At 30.2% G+C, this 25,505-nt stretch overlaps 2 protein-coding genes across 2 annotated transcripts; both read left to right on the forward strand.

Moving 5' to 3' along the window:
- The first annotated feature begins 16,755 nt into the window (after positions 1 to 16,755).
- On the forward strand, positions 16,756 to 17,304 carry LOC123533508 (uncharacterized). Its single transcript, XM_045315157.2, has one exon. It carries the CDS (start codon positions 16,756 to 16,758, stop codon positions 17,302 to 17,304), a length of 549 nt encoding a protein of 182 aa, XP_045171092.2.
- A 2,389-nt stretch (positions 17,305 to 19,693) lies between these two features.
- Positions 19,694 to 24,431, forward strand: LOC128558149 (uncharacterized). Its single transcript, XM_053547009.1, has 4 exons — positions 19,694 to 19,852; positions 21,380 to 21,567; positions 22,593 to 22,709; positions 24,049 to 24,431. Exons 1-4 carry the CDS (start codon positions 19,759 to 19,761, stop codon positions 24,106 to 24,108), a joined length of 459 nt encoding a protein of 152 aa, XP_053402984.1. The 5' UTR covers positions 19,694 to 19,758; the 3' UTR covers positions 24,109 to 24,431.
- Positions 24,432 to 25,505: the final 1,074 nt, after the last annotated feature.

Here is a 25,505-nt window from a genome sequence, read left to right on the forward strand (position 1 = left end):
ATATGGTAATTTAAAGACACCAAAGAGTAAAGAAAAATTTTAAAAATTTGGTGATCGAGTTCGCTTAAGCAAACTTAAAAGACATTAGAAAAAGGATATACACCAAACTGGACAGAGGAAATTTATTTATAATTTAGGGAATTAAAATACAAACCCCAGAACATACACTATTAAAGATTTAAATGATGAAATAATTAAAGGGTTTCATTTTATAAACAAAAACTTTTACCTACTACACAAGAGGTTTTTAGAATAGAAAAAGTTATTAGACGAGACTATAAGAAAAAACAAGCTTAGTAAAAGGGAAAAGGTTAAAATTGAAAACTTGAATAGTTGGGTAACGTTTAGTGAATTGGAAAAAATTTTAAAATTTAAAAAATATTATATTAATTATATAAATGAGTAAAAAATCTAATTTCTAATAATAATGGAATAAAAAACAATAGATCAATTAATTATTCATTTAAACTAAATAGCTGCTGCTTACAGAAAAAGTTATAAATTTTGTGGGAGAGTAAGTACTGGGTTAAAATTTTAAACAGCAGGTATTCTTTGGTTGCTCGTTGCCATTAGCACTTGTTCAGCTATTCCTATATTTGTAGCAGTTGCTGGCGCTGTTCCAACAATAACTACCATATTTACTAATAGACTAAAACTTGACGACAAGAAATTTATTTTAAAAACACATCATCACAAAATAAAACAACTTATAACAAAAGCACTGATGGGAAAAGTAAAATAAGAAGAAGAGAAAAAAGTTATTCAGGATATTTTTACATACTATTAGAAATGCAGAAAGAAAAAAATTATTCAACACCTCTTGAAATGCATATAAAGGAATTTAAACTTAACGGATTAAAAGTAAAAAAAGAAAAAGATGTATTAAAGGTTAATAAAGATTATTAAAGATTATCAAAGATTATTAAAGATTTTATATAAATGAGAAAAATTATATCAGTTGAAGGTATATTGCATCAGGAAAAGTACGTTTTTAGATATTATTAAAGAATATAATCCTAATTTTAATATAATTCCGAACCAAATTCACGAATGGCAAAATGTTATGGACTCTGATATATTCATATAACCTTTTGGAACTTGCTGCTCAAAAACCTTCCAAATATTTATTTCCTTTTCAGCTAACAACTTTAAACAGACATTATAAAAACGTTACTCTGCTAACAGTTTGATGGTGTTTTTGTCCTTGAATGTTGTTATTTGACTAAAAAGTAACGTTTTTACAAAACAAATCACGACAAAGGTGTTATAAATGACCCCCAGTGGGCAGTATACAATCTTTTTTTAACTGATCATATTATAAAACCATACGGAAAAAACCCCAAATTTATGGATTGTTTATGTTAAAACCGACCCAGAATATGTCTTAAAAGACTCCAAAAAAGAAACAGAACGGGAAAGAAAACAAAGTTGGTTTAGATTATTTAGAAAAACTACACAAATTACACGAAGAAGGTTAAACAGAATGTCTCAAGAAGGTATTTAAAATTTTAACAGTTGATAACAATTTAGAAAAAAAATGACTTTAAAATCTTATTCAAAAGATATAGATAATATAAACAAATTTCTCAAATATATAATTTTTTTAGGGTGCGTTTTTAAAGATTTTTTTTTCTTTTAAGTATATTTTTATATAGATGGTTAATAGAAAGGTAGATAGAATGATTATGCCCAAAATTTATCTAGCACTTTAGGAGAAAAAATGAATTTCCAGACAAAAATTCATAAAAAAAGTTTTTAAAAAAAGAAATACGGTTAAATCAAATAGTTAGCGATGAATATAAAAATCCTGTCATTGATAAATTACAAATGTTATAGATCCTTATCTTTTAAAAAATAATTAAATTTGAATGGGACTGTGGTTGTCTTTAATGGAGAAGAAAATGCTGAAAGATTATGTGATTGTCCCAGACCAAATAAAATTCGAAACAATTCTAAAAAGTTATTGCAACCCAAATTTTGATACTAATGAAGAAAAAACATATAAAAGCACTTATGCAGCATCCAAAGACCTTTAAAATTAATTCGGGTTTAAAAACAATTTTGCTGCAAAAGGAAAAAACCAAGTTAAAAGTGGTATATCAAAAACCAGCGGAAAAAGATATAAATTTAAATATTTTAATTCATCTTAAACTTTATTTATTTTATTATTTTTTAATCCTTTTTTCCTTAGTTGATTTTTTTTCTAAATATAATATATAGATGGAAATTTAAAGATCTTCAAAACATATTATAAGAAATTTGAAATTTAAAATTTCATATAGACGAGATCCAAAGAATCAGTTATATTTAACTATAAACGACTTTTTTGAAATACTTAAATCTGAACTTAAAACTTTAAAAAGGTATAAATATAAACGTTGTTTTTAAAAATAACTTTTTCAAAAATGGATAAAAACTGATACAATATATAAATCAGTTATTTTCAAACAAAGGCTTTAGAAATTATTAATACAAATGAAATAAAAAAAAAATTTACGTCAAGCTTTTGATGAAATAATAAATAGAATTTGGGAATTTGGGTTTCTGAAGGAAGCGGCTGGAGAATAGAGTCAGTTGATGCTCATTTTATAAATAGATATAAGTATAGTCCACTGGCTGCTTCAAGTTATTTAGAATTACCAAAACCATTACAAAATTCAATGAAAGGATTAATAAATAAAGAATAATTTATAGCGAAGTTTAGATGGTGTCATTTAGCTTATAAATTCCTGTTAAAGAAAAACCCTCATAGAGTTTCCCAAAAAATAAAAAACATACAAACGATCTTGATTATACTGGAATTAAATTTCCTGTTACATTAAATCAAATACCTAAAATTGAAGTTTTAAATGAAATATCATTTTAATATATTTGGTATGAAGAACCCGCAGGTATTTATCCATTGTACACCTCAAAATATCAATACGAAGAACACTGTGACATGTTGCTAATTTCTAATGATTAAAATAACTGATGATGTTGTATGAGGGTTAAAGCACTGTAGTCCAACCTTATGTTTGGATAAAAGACTTTAATAGATTTAAAGAATAACAAAACAAAAAAAAAAAAAACAAACAAGAAACTTTTTTGTAGATCTTGCCTGCAAAAATTTTACTCAAGAAAGAATATTAAATGAAACATATTCCCAAAATTTTTTAGCTATTAATGGTATCCAAGGTGTAAAAATGCCAAAAGAGGGAAGTTTAAAATACAATTTAAAAAATTATCATAAAGGATTAGCAGTACCTTTTGTAATTTATGCTGATTTGAATCAATAATAAAAAGTTTTTAACTGCTTTACCATCAACTGAAACTTCATTTACTGAACCATATCAAAAGATATAGATTGTGGTTACGGCTATCAAGTTGTTTGTTGTTATGACAACAGTTATACTAAAACCAACCCAGATTTATAGAGGTCAACGCAGTTATAAGTTTATTGAAAAAATGCTTTTAAGGAAGAGGAATATTGTAAAAAATATTTAAAGACATTTTAACAAAGATTTGCGATGTCTAAAAAAGACGAAATTGAATTAAAAAACAAAAGTTTTGTCATTTTCTGTGAAAAAGAATATATAGAAGGTAAGTGCCAGTACGTGTCATTGTCATATAACAGGAAAATTCAGAGAAAGTGCTTTAATCAGAATGTAATATTAATTTTAGACTAACACACAAAATTCCTGTTATTTTTATAATTTAAGAGGTTATGACGGTCATTTTATTATGCAAAAAATAGGAAAATTCAAAAAAGAAATTAATGTTATTCCTAAAAATATGGAAAGATATATGGCATTTATGATTCTGACTTGGTCTTTATTGATTCATTTCAATTATGTCTCAATCATTGGATAAACCCAGTAAAAAAATATTCCCGAATTTAAATACACTTCAACTGAATTTAATTGTGAAAGTGTTGAATTATTAAAAACAAAAGGTGTTTATCCATGTGATTCATGGATTCATTAAAAAAAATTCAAAGAAACAAAATTACCTTCTAAAGAAGATTTTATTCAATGGTTTAATGAAACAACATATCTGACAACGAATTGAACATGCTAAAAAAGTTTGGGAAAAAATTTAAAATTAAAACAATGGGAGAATATCATGATCTATATTTAAAAACTGACGTATTACTTTTAGCTGATGTATTCGGGAAAAATTTTTGAAAATTATGTTTAGAGTATACAAATTGATCCTTGTCATTATTTTAGTTAGCCCTGGTTTAGCTTGGGGATGCAATGTTTAAAAATGACTGGAATTAAGTTTTGATTTAATAATGATATTGATATGTATCCTTTTTTGAAAAAAGGGGCTGAGAGGAGGAATAAGTTATATTTCAAACAGATACAGTAAGCAAACAAATAAATATATGAAAAATTATGATCCTAAACTTTACAGCAAATACATTATGTACCCCGACGCCAATAACCTTAAAGGTTGGGCCATGTGTCAACCTTTCCCCTCTGGAAACTTTAAATTTATATCCGAAAAACTATTCAAGAAATTAATTGCAAAAGGTAAAACTAACTTTATAGTTGAATGTGATCTTGAATATCCAAAAGAATTACATACTGTACGTAATGATTATCATTTAGCTCCTGAAAAAATTAAAATACCAGATCAATGGCTTTCTGACTATAGTAAAACTATTAAAGAAGAATTTGAAATAGGAAAAAGTAATGTAAAAAAATTAGTTCCAACTTTAATGAAAAAACAAAATTATGTAGTTCATTATAAAAATCTTGAACAATATACACAATTAGGGTTAAAAGTAACAAAAATACACAAAATATTAACTTTTGACGAAAGTCCTTGGTTAAAAAAATATATTGATTTTAATACTCAAAAAAGATCTAAAGCAAAAAATTCATTTGAAAAGGACTTGTTTAAGTTAATGAACAACTCTGTATTCGGTAAGACGATGGAAAATTTACGCAAGAGGGTTAATATTAAATTAACCCATGATGAAAACCTTTTATTAAAATATATAGCCACACCTTCATTTGTTAGTTCAACGATGTTTAACAAGAATTTGTTTGGTATTCATAGAATAAAAGAAAGTTTGTTATTAAAACAGACCTTGTTATGTTGGAATGTGCATTTTAGATTTATCAAAATATTTAATGTATGATTTTCATTATAATTACATTATGGAAAAGTATGAAAACTCAGCAAAGCTTTTATTCACTGACACTGATTCATTATGTTATGAAATAAAAACCAAAGATGCATATGAGGATTATTATAAGGACAAAGATTTATTTGATAATAGTGATTATGATTGTAATTCAAAATTTTATTTCGACAATAATAAAAAAGTAATTGGAAAATTAAAAGATGAAGCTGCCGGCATTCCCATTGTTGAATTTGTCGGATTAAGAAGTAAAATGTATTCATATTTATTAGAAAATGAAGTTAATGTAAAACAAGAGCTGTCTCCGTAGGATGACACATGCCCCCGATGGCACTTTGAATGAATAGTTATGGCCGATGTTAGAGTTTAGGACCTTTGACCTACGGAGCTGGGTCTTGCGTGTGCGACACATCGTCTTACTGTGTCACACATTCATGCATAGTTATTTTAAAATCCATGCATGAATGACAAAGATATGGTCCGGACATGCCCATCAATGCACTATCATGAAAAATGATCTTTAACGTTTAAGTGTGACCTTGACCTTTGAGCTACGGACCTGGGTCTTGCGTGTGACACGTCGTCTTATTGTGGTACACATTCATGCCAAGTTATTTGAAAATCCATCCATCGATGACAAAGATATGGACCGGACACGCCCATCAATGCACTATCCTTTAACGTCTAAGTGTGACCTTGACCTTTGAGCTACGGACCTGGGTCTTGCGCACTGCACGTCGTCTTACTGTGGTACACATTCATGCCAAGTAATTTGAAAATCCATCCATCGATGACAAAGATATGGACCGGACACGCCCATCAATGCACTATCCTTTAACGTCCAAGTGTGACCTTGACCTTTGAGCTACGGACCTGGGTCTTGCGCACTGCACGTCATCTTACTGTGGTACACATTCATGCCAAGTTATTTGAAAATCCATCCATCGATGACAAAGATATGGACCGGACACGAAAATTGCGGACAGACCGACAGACCGACAGACTGACAGACCGACAGACCGACAGACCGACAGACGGTTCAAAAACTATATGCCTCCCTTCGGGGGCATAAAAATGTAAAGGAATTAAAAAACTTGTTGTTAAGAAAACAATAGTTCATAAAAATTACAAAGATACTTTGTTTAATTCAACCCAAAGTAATCACACCTTTAAAGTTATTCGTTCTGATAAACACAATCTTTCCAGTTATGTTATAAATAAAACATGTTTATCATGTTATGACGATAAAAGATATATTCTTGATAATGGTATTGATACATTAGCTTATTCTTAAATTAACTCTTAAATTAACTCTTAAATTAATTCTTAAATTATAGAACCATAAATTGTTAATTGAATATTCATAACGTTTAAAGAATTAATATAAATAACATCATTTATTTTAAATTTTTTAGCATAATTAATAGAAATAGATTCATTTTTTCTGTTATTTTTTACATTGTAACTTTGAAGAATTACATTTTCTTTATTTTTAGTTGTAATTTAGCTTCTCCTTTATCTAATTTAATTGCATCAACAAGAATAATTAAAATGCAATTAAAATTAATTCTTACATTATTACCATTTTGAACTAAACCAGGACTAGCATTTACAGTTTTCCATTGAAATAATCCACTACCGGTATCTTGAGTATAACATGTTAGAAACAATGGAGGTTTTCTTATTAATTGTCTTTCTATTTGTTTTTCTATTTGTTTTTCTATTTTATTTACTTTTTCATTTATATTATTAAATATTCCCATTATATTAATTATTCCAGTTAAATAAAAACACAGTAATTAATAAAAACTAGGGATTAACTCAAAAGTTTGTTTCTATCATGGAATGCATGTTCATCCGATATGTAGAATCTGATGTAACTATCCGCCAAAAGCGAAAATGTTACTTCTGTAGATGTTGAATCGTCATAAGGATGAATGTCAAACATTGTCCCTTGTGTTAGATAAACTTTAATTTTTTTCTTATAAATAGATACTAACTGATCAGTGTCAAAGTCCTCAGCTGTTATATTTACATTATCAAATATATTAAATATACCAAGAATTGAATTATAACCAACACTGCACCACCTAAATATAAAATGTGATATTGGGCTTTTAATCGGTTTATCCGGTTCACCTATGGGCCTGGCCCCCGTTAATAAAATCTTAATATCTATTATATAAGTTCCGGTTTTTTCGACTATAAACACACCCCTCAAAAGCACATCTTGTACAACTAATTTATATTCTTGGTTTGTGTTTATAAAATCTCTATAATCTACGATAATTCCAGGTATTAATTGAAATGTATTTAAATAGTTCAGACCGGTCATATCTTCATATGTTGAATATATCCAGGCACCCTGACGGTCAAAATACTTTTTCATTTTTACATAATCATAAAAACTGTTATTATAGTATTCAAAGAGAAACACTTCATGTTTTACTTTTTCTATTTCTTTTTCCAATTCTTCTTTTATTTTTTTATCTTTCTTTTTAAGTTTAAGAATTATTTCAGCTAAATCATCAAGTCGTTTTGTTGTAGCAACTTCAAAAGCAGATAAACTATCAACAACACCCTTTGTTCTAGCTAATTGTGTTTCTTGTTTTAGAAAAACATTTTTTACTTTTGTAATTTCTTGGGTATTAGTAGAAATTTCTTGAGTATAAGCAGTAATTGATTCTCCTTGTTTAGCTGATATTTCAACTACAGAGTCAAGATCATTTATTATTTTTTTAATTTTATTATTAAATTCGCTGATATCTTTTTCTAACATTTCTGTAAGTGTACTTAATTCCGCGTACTTTAAATTGTGGCGTGTGTCAACAGTACTAATCAAGTTCCGAAGTTGTTTCTTAAAATTTTCTAGCTGATCATTAATTGTGTTAATTGCTTTAGCATTAGCAGTAATTGATTCTCCTTGTTTAACTGATTTTTCAACTACAAAGTCCAGTTCATTTTTATGTTTTTCAGCTTTAGCATTAAATTCATTAATATCTTCTTGTACTTTTTTTGTAATATTACTTAAGTCTGCATACTTTAAATTATGACGGTTGTCAACAGTACTAATCCAAATTCGAAGTTGTTTTTTAAAGTCATCTATTTTAGAATTAAGCTCTTTTTTAAGGTTATCTAATGCTGTGTCATGGTCATCACCTCTTTGTGAAGCTGCCTTTTCCAGTTCAGATTTATATTCTGCAAGTTTATTTGAAATTAATTCTAATAAAGCTTTATGTTTTTTTTTTTCAGTTTCAGAATTTAGTTTATTTACTTCTGTTTTGATTTCTAACTGATACATATTTTGTAACTTTTTCTCAGCTTCAATAATCTTGTCTTTTAGTTCTTCATGTTTAATCATACTATCTTTTAATTCCTTGTGTTGATTGTGTAAAATGTTTAAATTGACCCGAAATACTTCTTTTATGTTTTCATCTGTCAAATCAGATTTCTCTTCAAGTTCTTTAATAGAATCAACTATAGCTTTCATTTCTTCTCCGAGTTTACCTTGTAATTGAACTATTAATAATGAATTGTTTTTTAAGTCTTTTGTTAAATCTTCAATATTCTTTACTTCTTCTTCTAATGTCTGTTTTATAGATTTGATGTCTTCAAGATTATAGTCATCTATTACACTTTGAACTTTTTTATACGTAAACCGTCTTTAAACTGCATCGTTGGGTTTATCTGGATCTCCTAGGTTGATTATTTCATTACCTCCCATATCTAATGCTCTGTTCATTGTGTTATCAAGTTCCTTATTTTTGTGAAGATACGATTCCGTTTCCTTTTTAAGTTTTTTGAATTGTTTTTTAGTAGCATAATCACTTAAATCAATATCAAATTTAACTTTACTTATACTGTCAGGTTCACTTATTTCTTCTATATTATTAAAAACTCCCATTATATATTACCAGTAAAGTTTTTTCTAAAAACTTCCTTGGTTTGTCAATATATAAGAAATCATATTTTTGATTTTTTGCATTAGCAAAAGATTTAGGGTTAATATTTTGTTCATTACAAGTCATATCATTTTCTCGTTTACCTGGACTTTCAAATAAAATATAATGTGAACAGTTAATTTGGATATCTTTTGGTGTTTTATAGTAAGACTGACTTAAATAAATAACACAACAGTTTTTGTGACGTCCTTGAATAAAGTATTTTGTTATTTCATTCTGAACCTTTTTATCTTCACATACAAAATCATCAAATATTACTACTTTTTGTTTTTCTGATTCAAGATTTTCACAAGGTTCAATTTGGTTGGAATCAGCCGAATATTCAAGTATTTCATTTGGATCTACTTTAATTTTTTTTTTGCAATTTGGCTTAAATGGTCAATTAAATCTTGATATTTAGATTGTTCTAAGTTTTTAGCATATAGATATAATTTATCATAATATATAAGAGGTTTTCGAAGTATATGCATTAATGTATTTGTTTTTCCAGATCCAGAAGATCCACATATTAACATTCTAAAACATGAATCTGGCATAAAAAGATAATGTTGTTTAAAGTTATTAGATTTATCATTTTTTGTATCATAATTTGGAATTTCCATTTATATATAATAATACATTATCTTACATTATATTACATTATTTTACATTATTTTACGTAATCATACATTATCTTACGTTATTATATAAATGCAATCAAAACTTAATGAAATAAGAATAAGAAAAAACTTGGTTGGGCAAAAGATGAGAGCTCTTAGAGAAGAAATAATGAGAGAAAAAATTAAGAAAGCTACAAATCGGGATATGTACACTGAAATTTATAAGCCAATTACTGAATGAATAGAAAGTCAAAAAGAAAAAATATCAAGTCAGTTAAAAGCATTACCTGGAATAAAACAACAATTAGCGTTATTAGGTGATGAAATGAAAGACATACAAACATATCAGGGTTTACCACAGCTATTCCAAGAACCGCTACCACCATTACCGGACTCCTCTGAACGTGTTAAAAATCTTGAAAAAATATTGGCAGATTATGAAAATAAAATAAGAAAAGAACAAGCTTTAAAATCGGCTTCATCGATAGATTGGGGAGATGAACCTGCTGGATGGGTTCCTCAAGATGAACTTAAGAGATTAGACGATTATGGAAGAAAAAAGATGGGAATAACTGAAGAATCAGAAGAACTGGGAGCAAGACCAAAAGAAAAGAAAATACCTACAGTAGATTTAGATGCCTTTCTGGATAATAATGTTTTAGAAGAATATAAATATTACAAACCGTCTGAAATGTTTGACTTTTTTACTGCAGATGAATCTAATCCAGATAAAATAGATAAAGACGTACTTAAAAGTATAGTAGATGAGGTTACTGAAAATATTAAAAAATTAAATGGTCCAATAACTAGCAAATCAAGATCGAAAGATCCAAATAAGCAAAAAGAAGCAAAAGAATTAACACATGAACAAAACAAACTGATAAAGTACAGAAAACGGTTAAATCATATTCTTGGTATGGCTTCTACATATGGACAAGGAATAAAATATCATAATCCATATAAAGTTTCACCAAATGAACAATATGGTAATTTAATTATTAACTTAAATAAACTTTATGGTCAAAACAAATTAATTGCTTAAGATAGAATAACCGGAACAGAAGTAATAAACACTAAAGTAGATGATGATTTGATTGATTTGATTAATAGAATATATAACAATAATAAAAAACATTCAATTCATTCAAGAAAAATATTTAAAGAATTAACAGAAAAATCAGGATTACCTATCAATAGAAGATCTATGAAATTTAAAAAAGTAATTAGAGGACAGGGTTATGACGTTTGTCCATGTAATCCGGAAGAATTGGTTAATGAGTTGGAGTTAATTTGCGGTTCAATTAAGGCTGGAAATAATAATGAAGAACTAAAAAATGAAGGTATTAGCATAATTGATAAACTATTAAAAATGAATTCACTCTTACCAGAACAACATGAAATGTTATATAAAAATTATTTTTCTTGAATTTAAATTTTAATTATATATAAATGGAACAAAAAATAGTATTAAGTTCTGAAACAGTTAAAGATAATAACAAAAAAACTCCGAGTGACTTTACAATCAGATTTAGTCGTTCTTTAATTTTAGATAAAAATAAAACTTATGTTGTTGGTTTGGATAGTATTAACACTATGACCTATTCTTGGCATAATATTAGTGATGAATATGACAATAAAATAATTCGTTTCAATAATGGTAAGGGTAAGGATTGGAAAGATATCATATTTACAAATGGTTCTTACAGTTACACAGATATTAATAATTATATTAGGGAAACATTAATAAGTAATGGTGATTATGAATTTGATAAATCAGACATTGCTCAAATAAGTTTTGAATTTGATTTAAGTAGTTTTAAGATTTTGATTTCAATTAAAGATAATTTTATGTTGGATTTAGGAATGTCAAATTTTCATACATTGCTTGGATTTGAGAAAAAAGAATTGAGTAATACTGAATGGGGAACTACAACACCAAATATAACTAACTCTGTGGATACCATTTACATTCATTGTGATCTTATTGATAATTCACTTGTTGATGGTAATTTCAGTGATATTATTTATGCTTTAAGTACTGCAGATTTAACAAGAGCTTATCCATTTACAAAAGAACCACAAAGAGTTGGATATTCTGAAATTAATAAATATATTATAAATTCATTTAGAATATATATTACGGATGTATTTTGTAGAATAATTAAGTTTAATGAGGTTGAAACAAGTTTTACACTAATTTTAAAAGAAATATAAATTTTAGTTTTATATAATGTACAAGAAAGTTTATGACAAAAATAAAGGAATATTTATTTATGTTGATGCTCACACGGGAAAAGAAATCATACACGGAACAGGTATCTTTGACACTTTAACTAAATTGTTTTCAAGTTCAGTCGCATCTTCAATTAGCACAGCTGGAAAAAAAGCTTTGGAAACAGCAGGAAAAGCAGCACTTGAAAGTGGAACAAAATAGGTTGGAAAAGATGTTGGAAATTTAGCTGCTAATAAAATTGTTGAAAAATTTAAAAAGAAACCTGCTCCGGCTGTTGGTAATTTAATTGCCAAGGAATTACAAGAAAAGAATAACAGTAAAAATAATAATGATAATGAGGAGGATATTAATATGACAATAAATAGAATATTGTCAGGATCTGGAACTTCAACTCAGCGTAAACGTATTAACAGATTAATTTATAAAGAATAAAATAATATATAATATATACATGTTTAGAACAAAACAAAATTGTGAAAGATATGAATTAACTCCTATTCAGTTAGATACAGCTTTAATATCTGTCTTGGGAAATAATGTTAAGCAACAAAAAAAAAACGGATATCACTTTACAATTAATGATAGAAGCTCATATTTTGATTGATTTAATGCTTATTTTGAAGTAAGTTTTAAAGTAAATAAGCTTGCTAACGGTAATAATTATGCTGATGGAGATCAAATTGCTCTAATTAATAATGCAGCTTCAATAATTGATCAGTTAGTGGTTAAACAAAACGGAAAAATTGTTTATGATTGTAATAATTTATATAAGGTAGTAAATGTAAAGAGTTGAATTGTCTGAAGATTATACAAAAACAACTGGAACAAACGAATATATTTATTTAGATACTGCAGCTACTGCTGAGAGCAGGAATGGTCAAGCTGGATATAATAGTGGTTTTGCTTCTAGGAAGTTATCAATCCAAGGTGGTAATGAGGTAAATACTAAAATTCCATTAAATAATTATTTATTTTTTCAGGGTTTAGAAACTAATATTATATATCCAAGTCAAATTCAAATAACACTGCAGCTGACAGATGATGATGAATTAATTTTTAGAGCTAATGCTGCTGATGCTGGTAGAGTAATTGTAACAAAATTAATTCTATGGGTTCCACGTTTGGTTTTTAATGAATTTGGACTTAATTTAATTTCTGAAAGATTTACAAAAGCAAGATGGTCATACCTTCGGGAAATGATGACGCAATCAACTGATACACAACAGATTAATACAACTTTTAGAATAACGGCTGGTGTAACAAAACCACAACATGTATTTGTTTATTTACAACGACCTGACAAAAGTAATTCACAAGAACGTAACCCACATTTATTAGATACATTTAAAGTTAATGCAGCAGATGATAATGATTGCACTTTGAGCTCTTGTCGTCTTGAAGTTGGTAATGGTGTTTTTTATCCAGAAACAGAATACACAAGTATATCAAGAATATATGATGATGTAATTAATTATTATTATAAACAAAATAACAAAACTACTGGAAGTCTTTTAAATAGACATAATTTTCAAAAATTGTTTGGATTTGTTCATTTTAACTTGGAATATAAAAAGGAAGTAATAACAGAAGATCCTAAGCAGATTACATTAACAGTTAAGTTAAATACACTTCCCGCTGCAAGATATCGTATTTACGCAATTGTATTATATGAGGAAACAGTTGAAATAAATACTATTGGAAATAAACTTGTTATTGTTTAAATAAAATAAATATAAATTATATATAATGACATCAAATTATATTGAATATAAAGTTAACCTAACAGATGAACAAAAGAAAAATTTAGCACAAGCTTATAATAATAAAATTCCACATACTTTTAGATTAAAACATGAACAATTACATGGAAACTTCCCTTTACTATTAACAAAAACACAAATTAATCAAATTAAAAAAGCTGTTGCAAATAAGAAGGGATTAGAAATTAAAATTTCAAAAAAACAAATGTCCAGTCAAGGTCAAAATGGTGGATTTTTAGGAGCTTTGGCTGGTTTGTTAGGAAAAACAATTCTTCCAATGGCAGCGAAAATAGTTAAAAAATATTAGCCCCTCTAGGCATCGGTGCTTTGTCTGGGCTGGCCAGTACTGGTGTTAGTAAAATACTTGGAAATGGTATGATTTCAGTAGCTAATGATAAGAAAAATGTTATATCACAATATCTTACACCTAATCAAAGAAAGCAACTAGTAGGATCTGGGGTGATTAAATTAACACAATAACAAAAACAAGACGACGGTTTTTAGGCATGTTGGCTGCTAGTCTAGGAATACCTTTGATTACATCTTTGTTAAGTGGTAAGGGACATGGTCAGGGTATACAGATTGATTCTCAGAGAAGACCTTACAGACGAATTCCTATAGTAAAAAAAAAATAAAATTTATAAACAAACCAATTTCTAACTTTGAAATTGAACAATGGATTAAACAATTAAAAATTAAAAACTTTAGGGGTGTATTTAGTAGAAATAATTTATTAAATTTATTAAAATCAAAAGCAAAGGACGAGTGCGGAATAATCAATTTAGATGACTCTGCTGGACCTGGAACACATTGGGTTTGTTACTTGAATACTTTGTACTTCGATCCATTTGGACTTCCTCCACCAAAGGAAGTAATTAATTATATACCTGGGGTTAAGTATAACAGCATACAATATCAAGACAAAACAAGTATACAAGTGGTTATTATTGTTTATTTTTCATTAAAATGGTACAAGATAAAATACCGTTGTATGATTTATTGTATAAAATACTAAAAGTAAACAATCAAAGAGTAAATGAACAAACAATTATAAATTATTTTAATAAAATGAGTTAAAATGTATTAAAATGTATCAAGAACGTAATATTCTTTACTACTACAAAAATGTACCATAAACGTTATATTCCATACTACCCCCAAAAGCGTATACGGAAGTGACGTGCGTTTACACTGTAAACGTAACTATAAATAGAAGTATAGATATATAAAAATAAACTTGAACGGAAGTGGCATGCGTTTACAGTGTAAACGTTACTATAAATAAAAGTATAGGTATATAGAAATTCCACTAATGTTAAAAATAAAATTGAACATGGTATACGGAAGTGACGTGCGTTTACAGTGTAAACGTTACTATAAATAAATGTATAGATATATAGAAATTCAACTAATGTTAAAAATAAAATTGAACATGGTATACGGAAGTGACGTGCGTTTACAGTGTAAACGTTACTATAAATAAATGTGAACATTGTACATGGAAATTCCACTAATGTTAAAAATACTTGAACGGAAGTGACGTGCGTTTACAGTGTAAACGTTACTATAAATAAATGTGAACATTATACATGGAATCCTTATATAGATTTCTACTGTTAAAAGCTGATTTTGTTACCAATTCAACTCTGTACATATTTCTTCGATTAATTTCCTATTTTTGATTAAAGTTCCAGTGTTTAAAGCACACTTCAATAAATTCTTATGTTTCTTAATTAATTCATAAACTGAAGCCAGGTTTCGACAGTAGGAATCTGTGTAATGTACACCTCTTAGATGAAAATAAAGTCCAGATCACAATCCTTTGGGCAAACTGATTTTAAAATTTTTAATAATAAATCCAATCTGATGTGTACAAAAACAATATTCCGTTTGTTTCTGTATATCTGCTTGTCTAAATTTCTAATGCTTTCATACATTTGTCCTCGCTTGAAATATCCACATTAAAATTTTCTAAAACCTCCTCTTGTCCGAATGATTTCGTAATTTCTTCTTTAAGCTTTTCTTTTAACGTACTCCTTGTTGTTTGTTGCTTTGTTGGCTTACATGTATCAACCAATTTCTTGTAATATTTTGAACTGAATGTTGTAGTCAATTCTTGACATACAAAATCGTCTTTGTAATTATCTTTTAAATGGGTTGTTAATTCCGTCAATTCTTTTAACAGGTCTGCTGTTGTATTTTTATCCCTAAAAAGAAACACAATCTAAAGAATTACATAAGTATAAGCAGGTAAAAATAAATTTATCTCTAAGAAACACAAAAATAATATTTCTAAAGTTAGTGAATGAGATCCGTCAAAGATCTGCTAAAGCTTGAACATAGTAGCGTAAATGTGTTTTAAAAAGTAACTTACATTGTAATCGTTTTCCTTGTTTCTGTTCTATCGTTGTATGTATTATAAGTCAGCAATATAAAGTAGCAAAGAATGTTCTGGTGTTAGGTTTGTGTTGCAAAATACGACCATTTTTCAGAAAATATCACGTAAATCCCATATAACATTTTCAGATAATACGTCAGTTATTTATAACCAGATTTTCCGAAAATACGATAAAACGAAAGTAAAGTAAATATGTCAGTTATTTATAACCAGATTTTCCGAAAATACAAGAAAACGAAAGTAAAGAAAATATGTCAGTTATTTATAACCGGGTTTTCCGAAAATACGGGAAAACGAAAGTAAAGTTAAAACCTGTGAATTTTAAATTGTCCGGCATTGACCAGTCCTGACCAAAGACTAAAGGTTAAATTAGGTTAAACTGTTTCCGCACAAACAATTACTATACTACTTCTTAACTTACAAATATCGACAATCACATTGAATCACATTCAAAGTGAAGTCGAAAATAAACTACGTGAAGAACAAGCTGAATTTAGAAGTGGAAGGAGCACAACAGAACAATTATTCACTCTACGTAACATCATTGAACAATGTAATGAATGGAACGTTCCACTGTTCATCAACTTTGTAGACTTCGAAAAAGCATTCGATTCCATCCACAGAGAAAGCCTATGGTCCATCATGAATGTATATGGCATCCCTGATAAGATGATAAGACTAGTAAAACTATTGTACGAATCAATCGAATGTGCAGTACTCGATGACGGAACTGAATCAGAATGGTTTAGGGTTACAACAGGAGTCAAACAGGGATGCACAATGTCAGGCTTTCTGTTCTTACTAGCAATTGACTTTGTTATGAAGAAAATCACCAACAGCGTCCCAACAGGAATACGATGGAAATTCACAACAAAGCTAGAAGACCTAGACTTCGCTGATGACTTGGCTCTACTTTCCTCCAAATTCCAACATATGCAACAAAAAACGGAGAAACTGAAAGAAAACGCAAGCAGTATTGGACTGAAAATAAATTCAAGAAAAACAAAAGTGATGAGACTGAATGCTAGGATCCAAACACCAGTCAAAATAGACCAAACAAACATAGAAGATGTAGAAACATTTACATATCTGGGTGGAATAATTACATCCAAAGAAGGCAGTGACGAAGACATCGATAGCAGAATAGGCAAAGGCAGAAATCAATTTCGCAGACTGAGAAAAATCTGGACATCCTCTATCTTCTCCATCCAGACTTAAGTCAAACTCTTCAACAGCTTAGTCATGTCAGTACTACTCTATGGGAGTGAAACATGGAAAACAACAGAACAAGACAAAAAGAAACTTGATACATTTCAGAACAGATGCCTGAGACAGATTTTTAGGATAAGGTGGCCAAACAAAATCAGAAACGAAGACCTACACAAGAGAGCTAAAACGACCAAAGCCAGTGAATCAGTCACAATCAGAAAATGGAAGTGGATTGGCCACATCTTAAGACAAGAAAACACCATCTGCAACACAGCACTAACATGGCAGCCAGAGGGGAAAAGAAAAGTGGGCAGACCAAAGACAACATGGAGAAGGACAACCGAACAAGAACGAAAACGGCTCGGATGGAACAGTTGGGCAACAGCTAGAACAGTTGCAAAAGACCGGACTCAATGGAAACAGCGCATTAAGGCCTTATACATCAATGGGTGTGAAGAGGATAGGTGAGTAGGTGAGGTGACATTGAACAATTCCTACCTTACAAATACCAACAATCGCATTGAACGATTCCGTTAGAAGGTTATTACATACATCAACAGTCATATGGAAATATATCTACCTTACAAATATCGACAGTCATCATGAACTATTGGAATATTCTCACGTTACAAATACAGACAAACACATTGAACGATTCATATCTTACAAATGCCGACAGTCACATTGAGCGATTCCCATCTTATTTATACAGATAGTCACATTAAACGATTCTAACCTTACAAGTAGAGATAGTCACATTGAACGATTCTTACCTTCTTGTTTTGTTGGATTTAGAACTTACATACAATAGTAACATACCGGTATATGTATATACATGTATATAGAGGAAGTAGAGAGCAACTATTCCGGCCTTTTAGTGGAAACTGATGACACATTTTGACTGATTAATGTGACCAAATAAATCATTTTCTATTCTTTGATTTGCCTTAAATGTTCATTCGTAACTGTAACACACAACTTATTCATTAAAATATTAATAAATATACAAATCCACTATCTATGTTACAACATGGGTTTATTTTAAGAAAAAAAGTAATCGAGGTGATTTAACATGACAATTCGTATTATAAACACAGTTTTTACAAAATGTAAAGAGTTCACAAGTTCCATTTCAAAAGTATTCAAACATTTCAAATATTTGTACTATAATACATTGTGGACAAAACTGATCAATGTTGTGGTTGTTCATTAAACATAACGTTCAAATAAACGCGCTGAGATGGAAAACTATGGAAGGCTGGTGCATTATGCTAATTGCCAAATGCTAAACGTTAAAATAGTTTGTGCAAAATGCTTGATCTCAAATATTGACTGTCAAACGGCAGTTGTCGAAATGATAATTGCTTATTGTTAATTCCGAAATGCGAAACAGTATATGCCAAATAGTTATTTCCAAGCGCTTATACAAATAAAGAACTAAATATTTCAGTGGATGAAAGCATCCTTTAAAAGTAATTGGCCTTCGTTTTGTAACTTTTTCTCTGTTAAAACATTTGTTCTAAACATTTTAGAGGAAATAATTTCGGTCCCAGTAGAACATGCTACTGCATCAGTTCAGACTAGTAGAAAAATATATGTTGAGTTACATTGATTAGTTAAAGAGATACAGATCATAAATCCATAAAGTTTCAGAATTTGATGGTTAGCATATGTCATTTGGAAATAAACATTAACTATTTAACATTTAACATTTAGCATAAAGTATATAGCTTTTGATATGTAGCATTTACTATATAAAGTTTGGCCTTAGAATTAGATATTTTTTATTTAGCATTTAGCAATTAGCATGACACTCTGGCCTTACATAGGACACAGTTGCGCCATGCACATTGTCAACTTATAGTGCTTATTACTTAATGTCAAATGTTTATTGCTAAATGCTTCATGTCAATTATCAACTATGGTATGTTACTTGTAAAATGATACATGCTTATTGTTCATTGCGAACAGTTAATTGAACATGTTTATTTCTTAATCTGTATTCAGATAATATATTTTAAGATGTAAAGAGTTATGAAATCATACTCTAAATTGACATTGGTCTTTTTGTAGCTAGCATATTGTTTTCTCCTTTTTTTTTCAAAACAGAAATTCTAATAGCTACAGTTTTTGGTCCCGCGTTTGCATGCCTGGTAGAACAAAATATTGCTTGAAATCCGACTGGTAGAACATTGTATGTTTTAAAATTACTGAAAGTTACATTCATTTGTTTAAGAGATACAGACTCTCATAAAGTTTAATAATTTAGCAAGAGCATTAATAAGTTTATATTTGGCATTGGGCATTTAGCGTTTGTTATTGGTCCCATACCAATACACTATGAATGAACTATGTATGAACTATGGCAGTATCAAGGTTAATATTTAAGTGTTGGTAAAATCATAAAATGTCCAATACCGAGATCGATTTTACAAAGTTAAGACCTGTATTTTACCACTTGCAATGGCGAATGATATGAAAAAGTTTGAGGATATTTTTGTGGGAATCTGGAAATGGGACAGGGACGAAAATCTTGCAGATGCCATGAAAAAAATGGGTAGGTTTGGCTTATTGTTTTATTTTTTTCTTACGTGTCATAACTTTTTTTAATCTACAGATGTAAATACAGTCTATTTAAATCTATCGCATGTGTAACATACTGGCACGTAAATGTAAAAGAAACTATACAATAAATTTATATTCCTGAACATTTTCTTGTAGCTATGACAACAGGCAAATTATGCTTGAACGACATTGGTAACATTTTTAAGCACACGGAAGATAGATATTATGTGACAGCATATTTTGTACACCTTTTAAAAGTGATCTTTTCATGCACAAAACTTATGTTTTTGCCGATTTGTTTGGTGTTCATAAACGGGATAGAAAGAAATGTGAACAAACCCTTTTTGAAATGTTCTTTCGGGTCCAACGCAAAACAAAAAGAAAGTAGCTTTGGCCGAGCCGGAAGCTCTCTCATGATATGTGCCCGCATTGATATTCCGCATTATTGCGCGTGTTCGGTTAATAAAATAGGTGTACATGTCGCGATATTATCCTTGAATATAATGGACACACCACATTTAAATAGGAGGTATTTGATTGATATTTGTTCATTTTTTGTTGATCTCGTCGTTTATAAATCGCAATATGAGACGATTATATCACGTAGAAAACTTCAAATGTCTGTGTTTATCAAACTTATTTCGAGATGTGACCGGATGCAAAGCAACACTTTCTAAGCTGAGTTAGAAAATAAATGATATTTCATTTTTGATAATTAGAAGAATGTGCGTATCGATTTTTATTATACGGTGATGTTTACAAAGAGATTGAATGAACCAGACTGTGTGTTTTGTCGACACCTAATGACGTCTGTTGCCATGTATTTCTAAAGATTTTACAGATTTTTTCGACAAAAGGTATCATACTATTTTACATACAAAACAAACATATGTAAAGAAATGCTGCACTTGTAAATGGGTGCTCAACATGTACAAACAATGCACCGTACTGAAGGCCCGGATATGCATAAACTAAACATGTGACCGTAACAACTTCAGACTTCTGACTTAGACTGATGTTACCAAATTAGTCTGATTTTTCGAATCTCTAGAGTTTTTGTTGTGATTTATGCAAGAACAGTGAAAACAAACGTTTGCTTCGTGTTACTACGTCTGTAGTGCTCCTCAGGCTTGTTGATGCATTCATCCTATGTGCTCCTACGCCAACTACATCCTTGCAATTTTGCAGATGTTGTAACACGAAAAGAACGTAAGTTAACCGTACATTGCTAAAAGATTTTAGAAGAAAAATCTATTCTGCACCGTCCGTAGTATCTAAATATTAAGAACACAAGAGAAGAGTATGTTTGGAAACGTGCTTTAAATATCGTCTCAGAAAAAAAAAAATTTCGATTATGTTACAGACAAAATATATGCGCAGGCACATTTTTTGTGGAAAGAGTATTTGCATTTATATGTAAATGACATATTGGTTTTAACCAATAAAAAAGTGATACCCGTCACTCCTGAATACTTAATATAGACACATTGTAAGAAAACCACTATAAACTATATTCTAGGGTACCCAGAGGAAGAAATAAAGATGTACTGTAGTTTAAAGCCAACAATTACGATCGAGCGAAGAGGTGAAGAGGTCTACATGAAATTCGATATGACAAAAGACATGGCTCACGACTGTCAATTCAAATTCGATGAAGAGTTCGAGACAAAGGACAATATCATGAAACCACCCACTTTCCATAATAAGGTCACTTCCTTTATCAATATTATAACTTATTAGATCTCCATATCTGAACTCCGGAAGGTAAATTGAATTAAGGACACGTCGCGGCATATATATTTTAACATTATTGTAATACATAATTGTTATTAAAACTTTATTTCCAATATATGTGCATATTAGATAAATCCTCAAAATAGAAATATGCCTGTCTCTTTTACAACACACTTACGCTAGAATGACGTCACGTTAACGTACGGTGACGTCAACGTTTTGTTGCGACCAAAAAAGAGCGCTACTATATTTTATCTACTGTTTAAGATCAAGGGCATATTAGAATTGAAATAATTCATAGCAAAAGAGTGTTTTAACACTATTTATACACTCGAGCGGTAATACGTCGTACAAATAATTGCACTCGGGCTGCGCCCTCGTAAAAATGTTACGCCCGACGTATAACCGCCCATCGTGCATAAATAGTGTTAAAACACTCTTTTGCTATAAATTATTTCTTAAATAAATGATGTGTTTTGCCTATTTGCAACTCTGTGATTGGCCCTAATTAGTGACAGATAATTGAAACAATAGGAATTCTATGAGTTGTTCGCTATAAAAATAATAGCTGTTTAAGAATTGTTTTGCTGAGCTCAATGAAGTCGCGTATATGAATTTCTCTTGTTTTAGTTTATTGTCGTTTCTATTGTTTAGTTTATTGTCGGTTATTAATAAGGGTACCAAAACTCGATCTTAAGATATGAAAATTGTTCCTTTCTGATGGATAAAGAAAAACATTAGGTTGAATCATAACGTAATGATATTTAGAAAGACCTGAAAATTCTTTTCTTTTTTTTTGTCATTCACTGGAAATTTAAAACGTGAAAAGCCATATAACGGATTGTTTGCCTCGTACTGGCCAAGAAAGAAAAATATTTTCTAGGCAGATGGGTTAATATTCCCATTTGTTCACTTAAAAAACTTTTGATAAATTATTTCCAAGACCTCCATAATGTGTCTAACTATTTTCTAATTAACATGTAACATTTTTTTCAAAGGAGGTAGCGTCCTTTAAAGACGGTGTAATGAGTTTCAAAGCCAAAACGATGTTGACTGGTCCAGGAAAAGTAGACATGCACTCGGACATGTTTGTGAAAGACGGAGAACTTCATGCTGTAAGACTGAATACATTTTCTTGCATATATCTATTATATGTGTTACCTGGTTTAGTGGTTTAGGTCCAAAACAATTTACGTGTTAAACAACTTTAACTACATTACCTGGTGAACGCTTTCATAATAAAACCCAGTAAGATGAATAGATGAATAACTTAATGATGTCTAAGTCGGTCTCTCTGTCACAAAATATGTTGCACCACATGCATATATATATATAATTCCAGATTTTATACTTCTCAAACTAGGAATGGTTTCTTCCATAACACCTGTTGTTATTGCTCTGTAATCAGCAAGACCCTTCACATTTCTCTTGAGACATCATGTTCTGAGCAATCTACAATAAAAGCCCTAAAAACAAGACATTGTGACATTTGATTTAGTAGCAGTTGCAAAAGTAATATTTATTATATACATACGAATTTTCTGTCTCAAGTACAGCATGTATTTATTTTGCTAAAGAATACAAAATCTTGTATATATCTCCCATCGGAGCCGGAAAAACCGTCAGTCAGCAATGATGTGAGGGCGTCTTGACGTCCCACGCGTTAAAAAGTTTTATTTATCTAAAATTATAATAAATCTTGGTTGATATAACATTAGAAATAGGTATATGTATATAATAAAACGTTACTGGGGCATAATTGTTCTTTTAAAATTGCAAAGTGTTTTCGTTTTACATTCTTTTACAAGAAAACAGCGGTGTGTGTGTGTGTGTGTGTGTGTGTGTGTGTGTGTGTGTGTGTGTGTGTGTGTTCGGGTTTAACGTCTTTCGCAACAATTTTTCAGTCACATGAACGGCGGTGTCTAGCCTACTTGTAGCAGTGAGCACAATGCCCAACTTTATAGTGCTGCCTCGCTGGAATATCACGCCTTAGACACATGACATGATACCCCATCCAGTCACATTATACTGACACCGGGCTGACCAGTCCTAGTACTATCCGCTTAATGCCGAGCGACAAGCGAGGAAGCTACTATTACCAGTTTTTACGTCTTTGGTATGACGCGGCCAGGGATCGAACCCACGACCTCCCGCTCTCGAAGCGGACGCTCTACCACTAGGCTATCGAGGCGGTAGTAAACAGCGGTGGTTAGGACGAAGCACTGGGTATCAAATTCGCACATACATATCACTTCCGTTTTATACTAGTTTCACACTGATGGCGTTAGCAGTTCTTCTAACTTGCAATTGTTTATGGCGTCATACACAGAAACCTTATATATCACTTGTACTGTATTATTGTCAGCAAGGTTACTGAAGCGTACATTATGGGTAGAGTGTATTTAAAAACTTGTACACGAATGAATATCAATATTGATTTTTTTCTTATTTCAGCATATGGGTCCCCTTGATGATACAAGTTATTATGGAAACAGAATTTTCAAACGTGCATAGGCCTAGTTAGTACAGCACTTACCAGAGTATATAATTGTAAATATAGCGACTGTCACAGTTATTCAACTTCTGTGGAAGGCAGCTCAAATACTCGAGGAAATATATTATGAGAACATTCGCCTTACAGGTCGCAAAATCTTGAACTTGTAGGGAACGCATGAAGAAAATACATCAATATTACAAAAAAGATAATTTCTATTTTCTCTAAAATTGAGAGAGATTTACAGAATAAAGTAATATGCACAGATATAAAACATGTAATACAAAAAGTAAAACTGCATTTATACTATCATTTACAGCAAATAAAAGAAGTTATGAAAGTATTTGTAGTGTGGCAGTTAGTACAATGAATCTCATTAACTGGGTGATCTAGAACGAAATCTAGAAAACCGTCCCGTGATTTATTGTAAACTTGTATTCACTCTCTCTGTGGGTCTAGTCCTAGAACTATATAAATTAAACATTATATAAAAACTGCAGTTCAACGATTATCTCAATATACTATAAAACACTTTATGCAAACAGCAGTTCCCCATCAAAAATGTATATTCTCTTATGACACGTGGCAGAAAAATAATGATTTGAATAACAACACTGTCTAAAATTCCCCCATAAGAATTATTGCTGAGTAATTATTATACGTATGTAGACATTTACTCAAAGAATAACTTTAAAACTAAGATAATAATACTAAAACTAGTCTAGACTTTAGACTAAATACAATCGGCATGTAACAATATCAAATAACTTCACATGTAATTCTGAGTAGTCAACACTAGTCGCTCCTGTTTGGTGCAAACAAGCTTGCATTTTTACTTGATAGTAGCCAAGTCAATATAAAAGTTTGCAGAATCCATCAGTAAGCAACAGAAAAGAATACAAGAACTATCGTATGATATAACTGCTAATTTATTTTTCATCTGAAACTACATTTTATTCTATGTTAGACTCAGCAGTGGACCTGCAATATCTTAAACATTGGGGTCATGTTAGCCTGCAGTATCACGTACATATGGGTTGTGTGGACCTGCAGTGTCACGTACATATGGGTTGTGTGGACCTGCAATATCATGCACACTGGGACATGTGGACCTGCAATACAGCGTACATTGTGGCATATGGGTCCATTACGGACATGTGGACCTACAATATCGCATACATCTGATGCATGATAAACTATTTATTAAGAAGTTTAAGGATGACTATGGGATGGGCCTCCGTGATCGAATGGTTACGGTTTCGACTTCAAGTCCCTCACGTGCTTATGACGTCATTTGAATTTTCTTCCACAAGCTTGAATTGTTCCATAATGATCTGCATTTTTTCGGTGGTACTTAAAACCGAATTAAACAAAACAACGGAAGCCTTTATGTGGCAATGTGTACTCAAAACAGATT

This window comes from Mercenaria mercenaria, chromosome 6 (assembly GCF_021730395.1).
Source record: "Mercenaria mercenaria strain notata chromosome 6, MADL_Memer_1, whole genome shotgun sequence".
NCBI classification, from domain to species: Eukaryota; Metazoa; Mollusca; class Bivalvia; order Venerida; family Veneridae; genus Mercenaria; species Mercenaria mercenaria.

Coding starts and splice junctions, on each gene's coding strand:
- LOC123533508 (XM_045315157.2), top strand. CDS start 16,756: ATGATAAGACTAGTAAAACTATTGTACGAATCAATCGAATGTGCAGTA.
- LOC128558149 (XM_053547009.1), top strand. CDS start 19,759: ATGGCGAATGATATGAAAAAGTTTGAGGATATTTTTGTGGGAATCTGG. Junction 21,568..22,592: donor CACCCACTTTCCATAATAAG/GTCACTTCCTTT, acceptor TTTTTTTCAAAG/GAGGTAGCGTCCTTTAAAGA. Junction 22,710..24,048: donor AAGACGGAGAACTTCATGCT/GTAAGACTGAAT, acceptor TTCTTATTTCAG/CATATGGGTCCCCTTGATGA.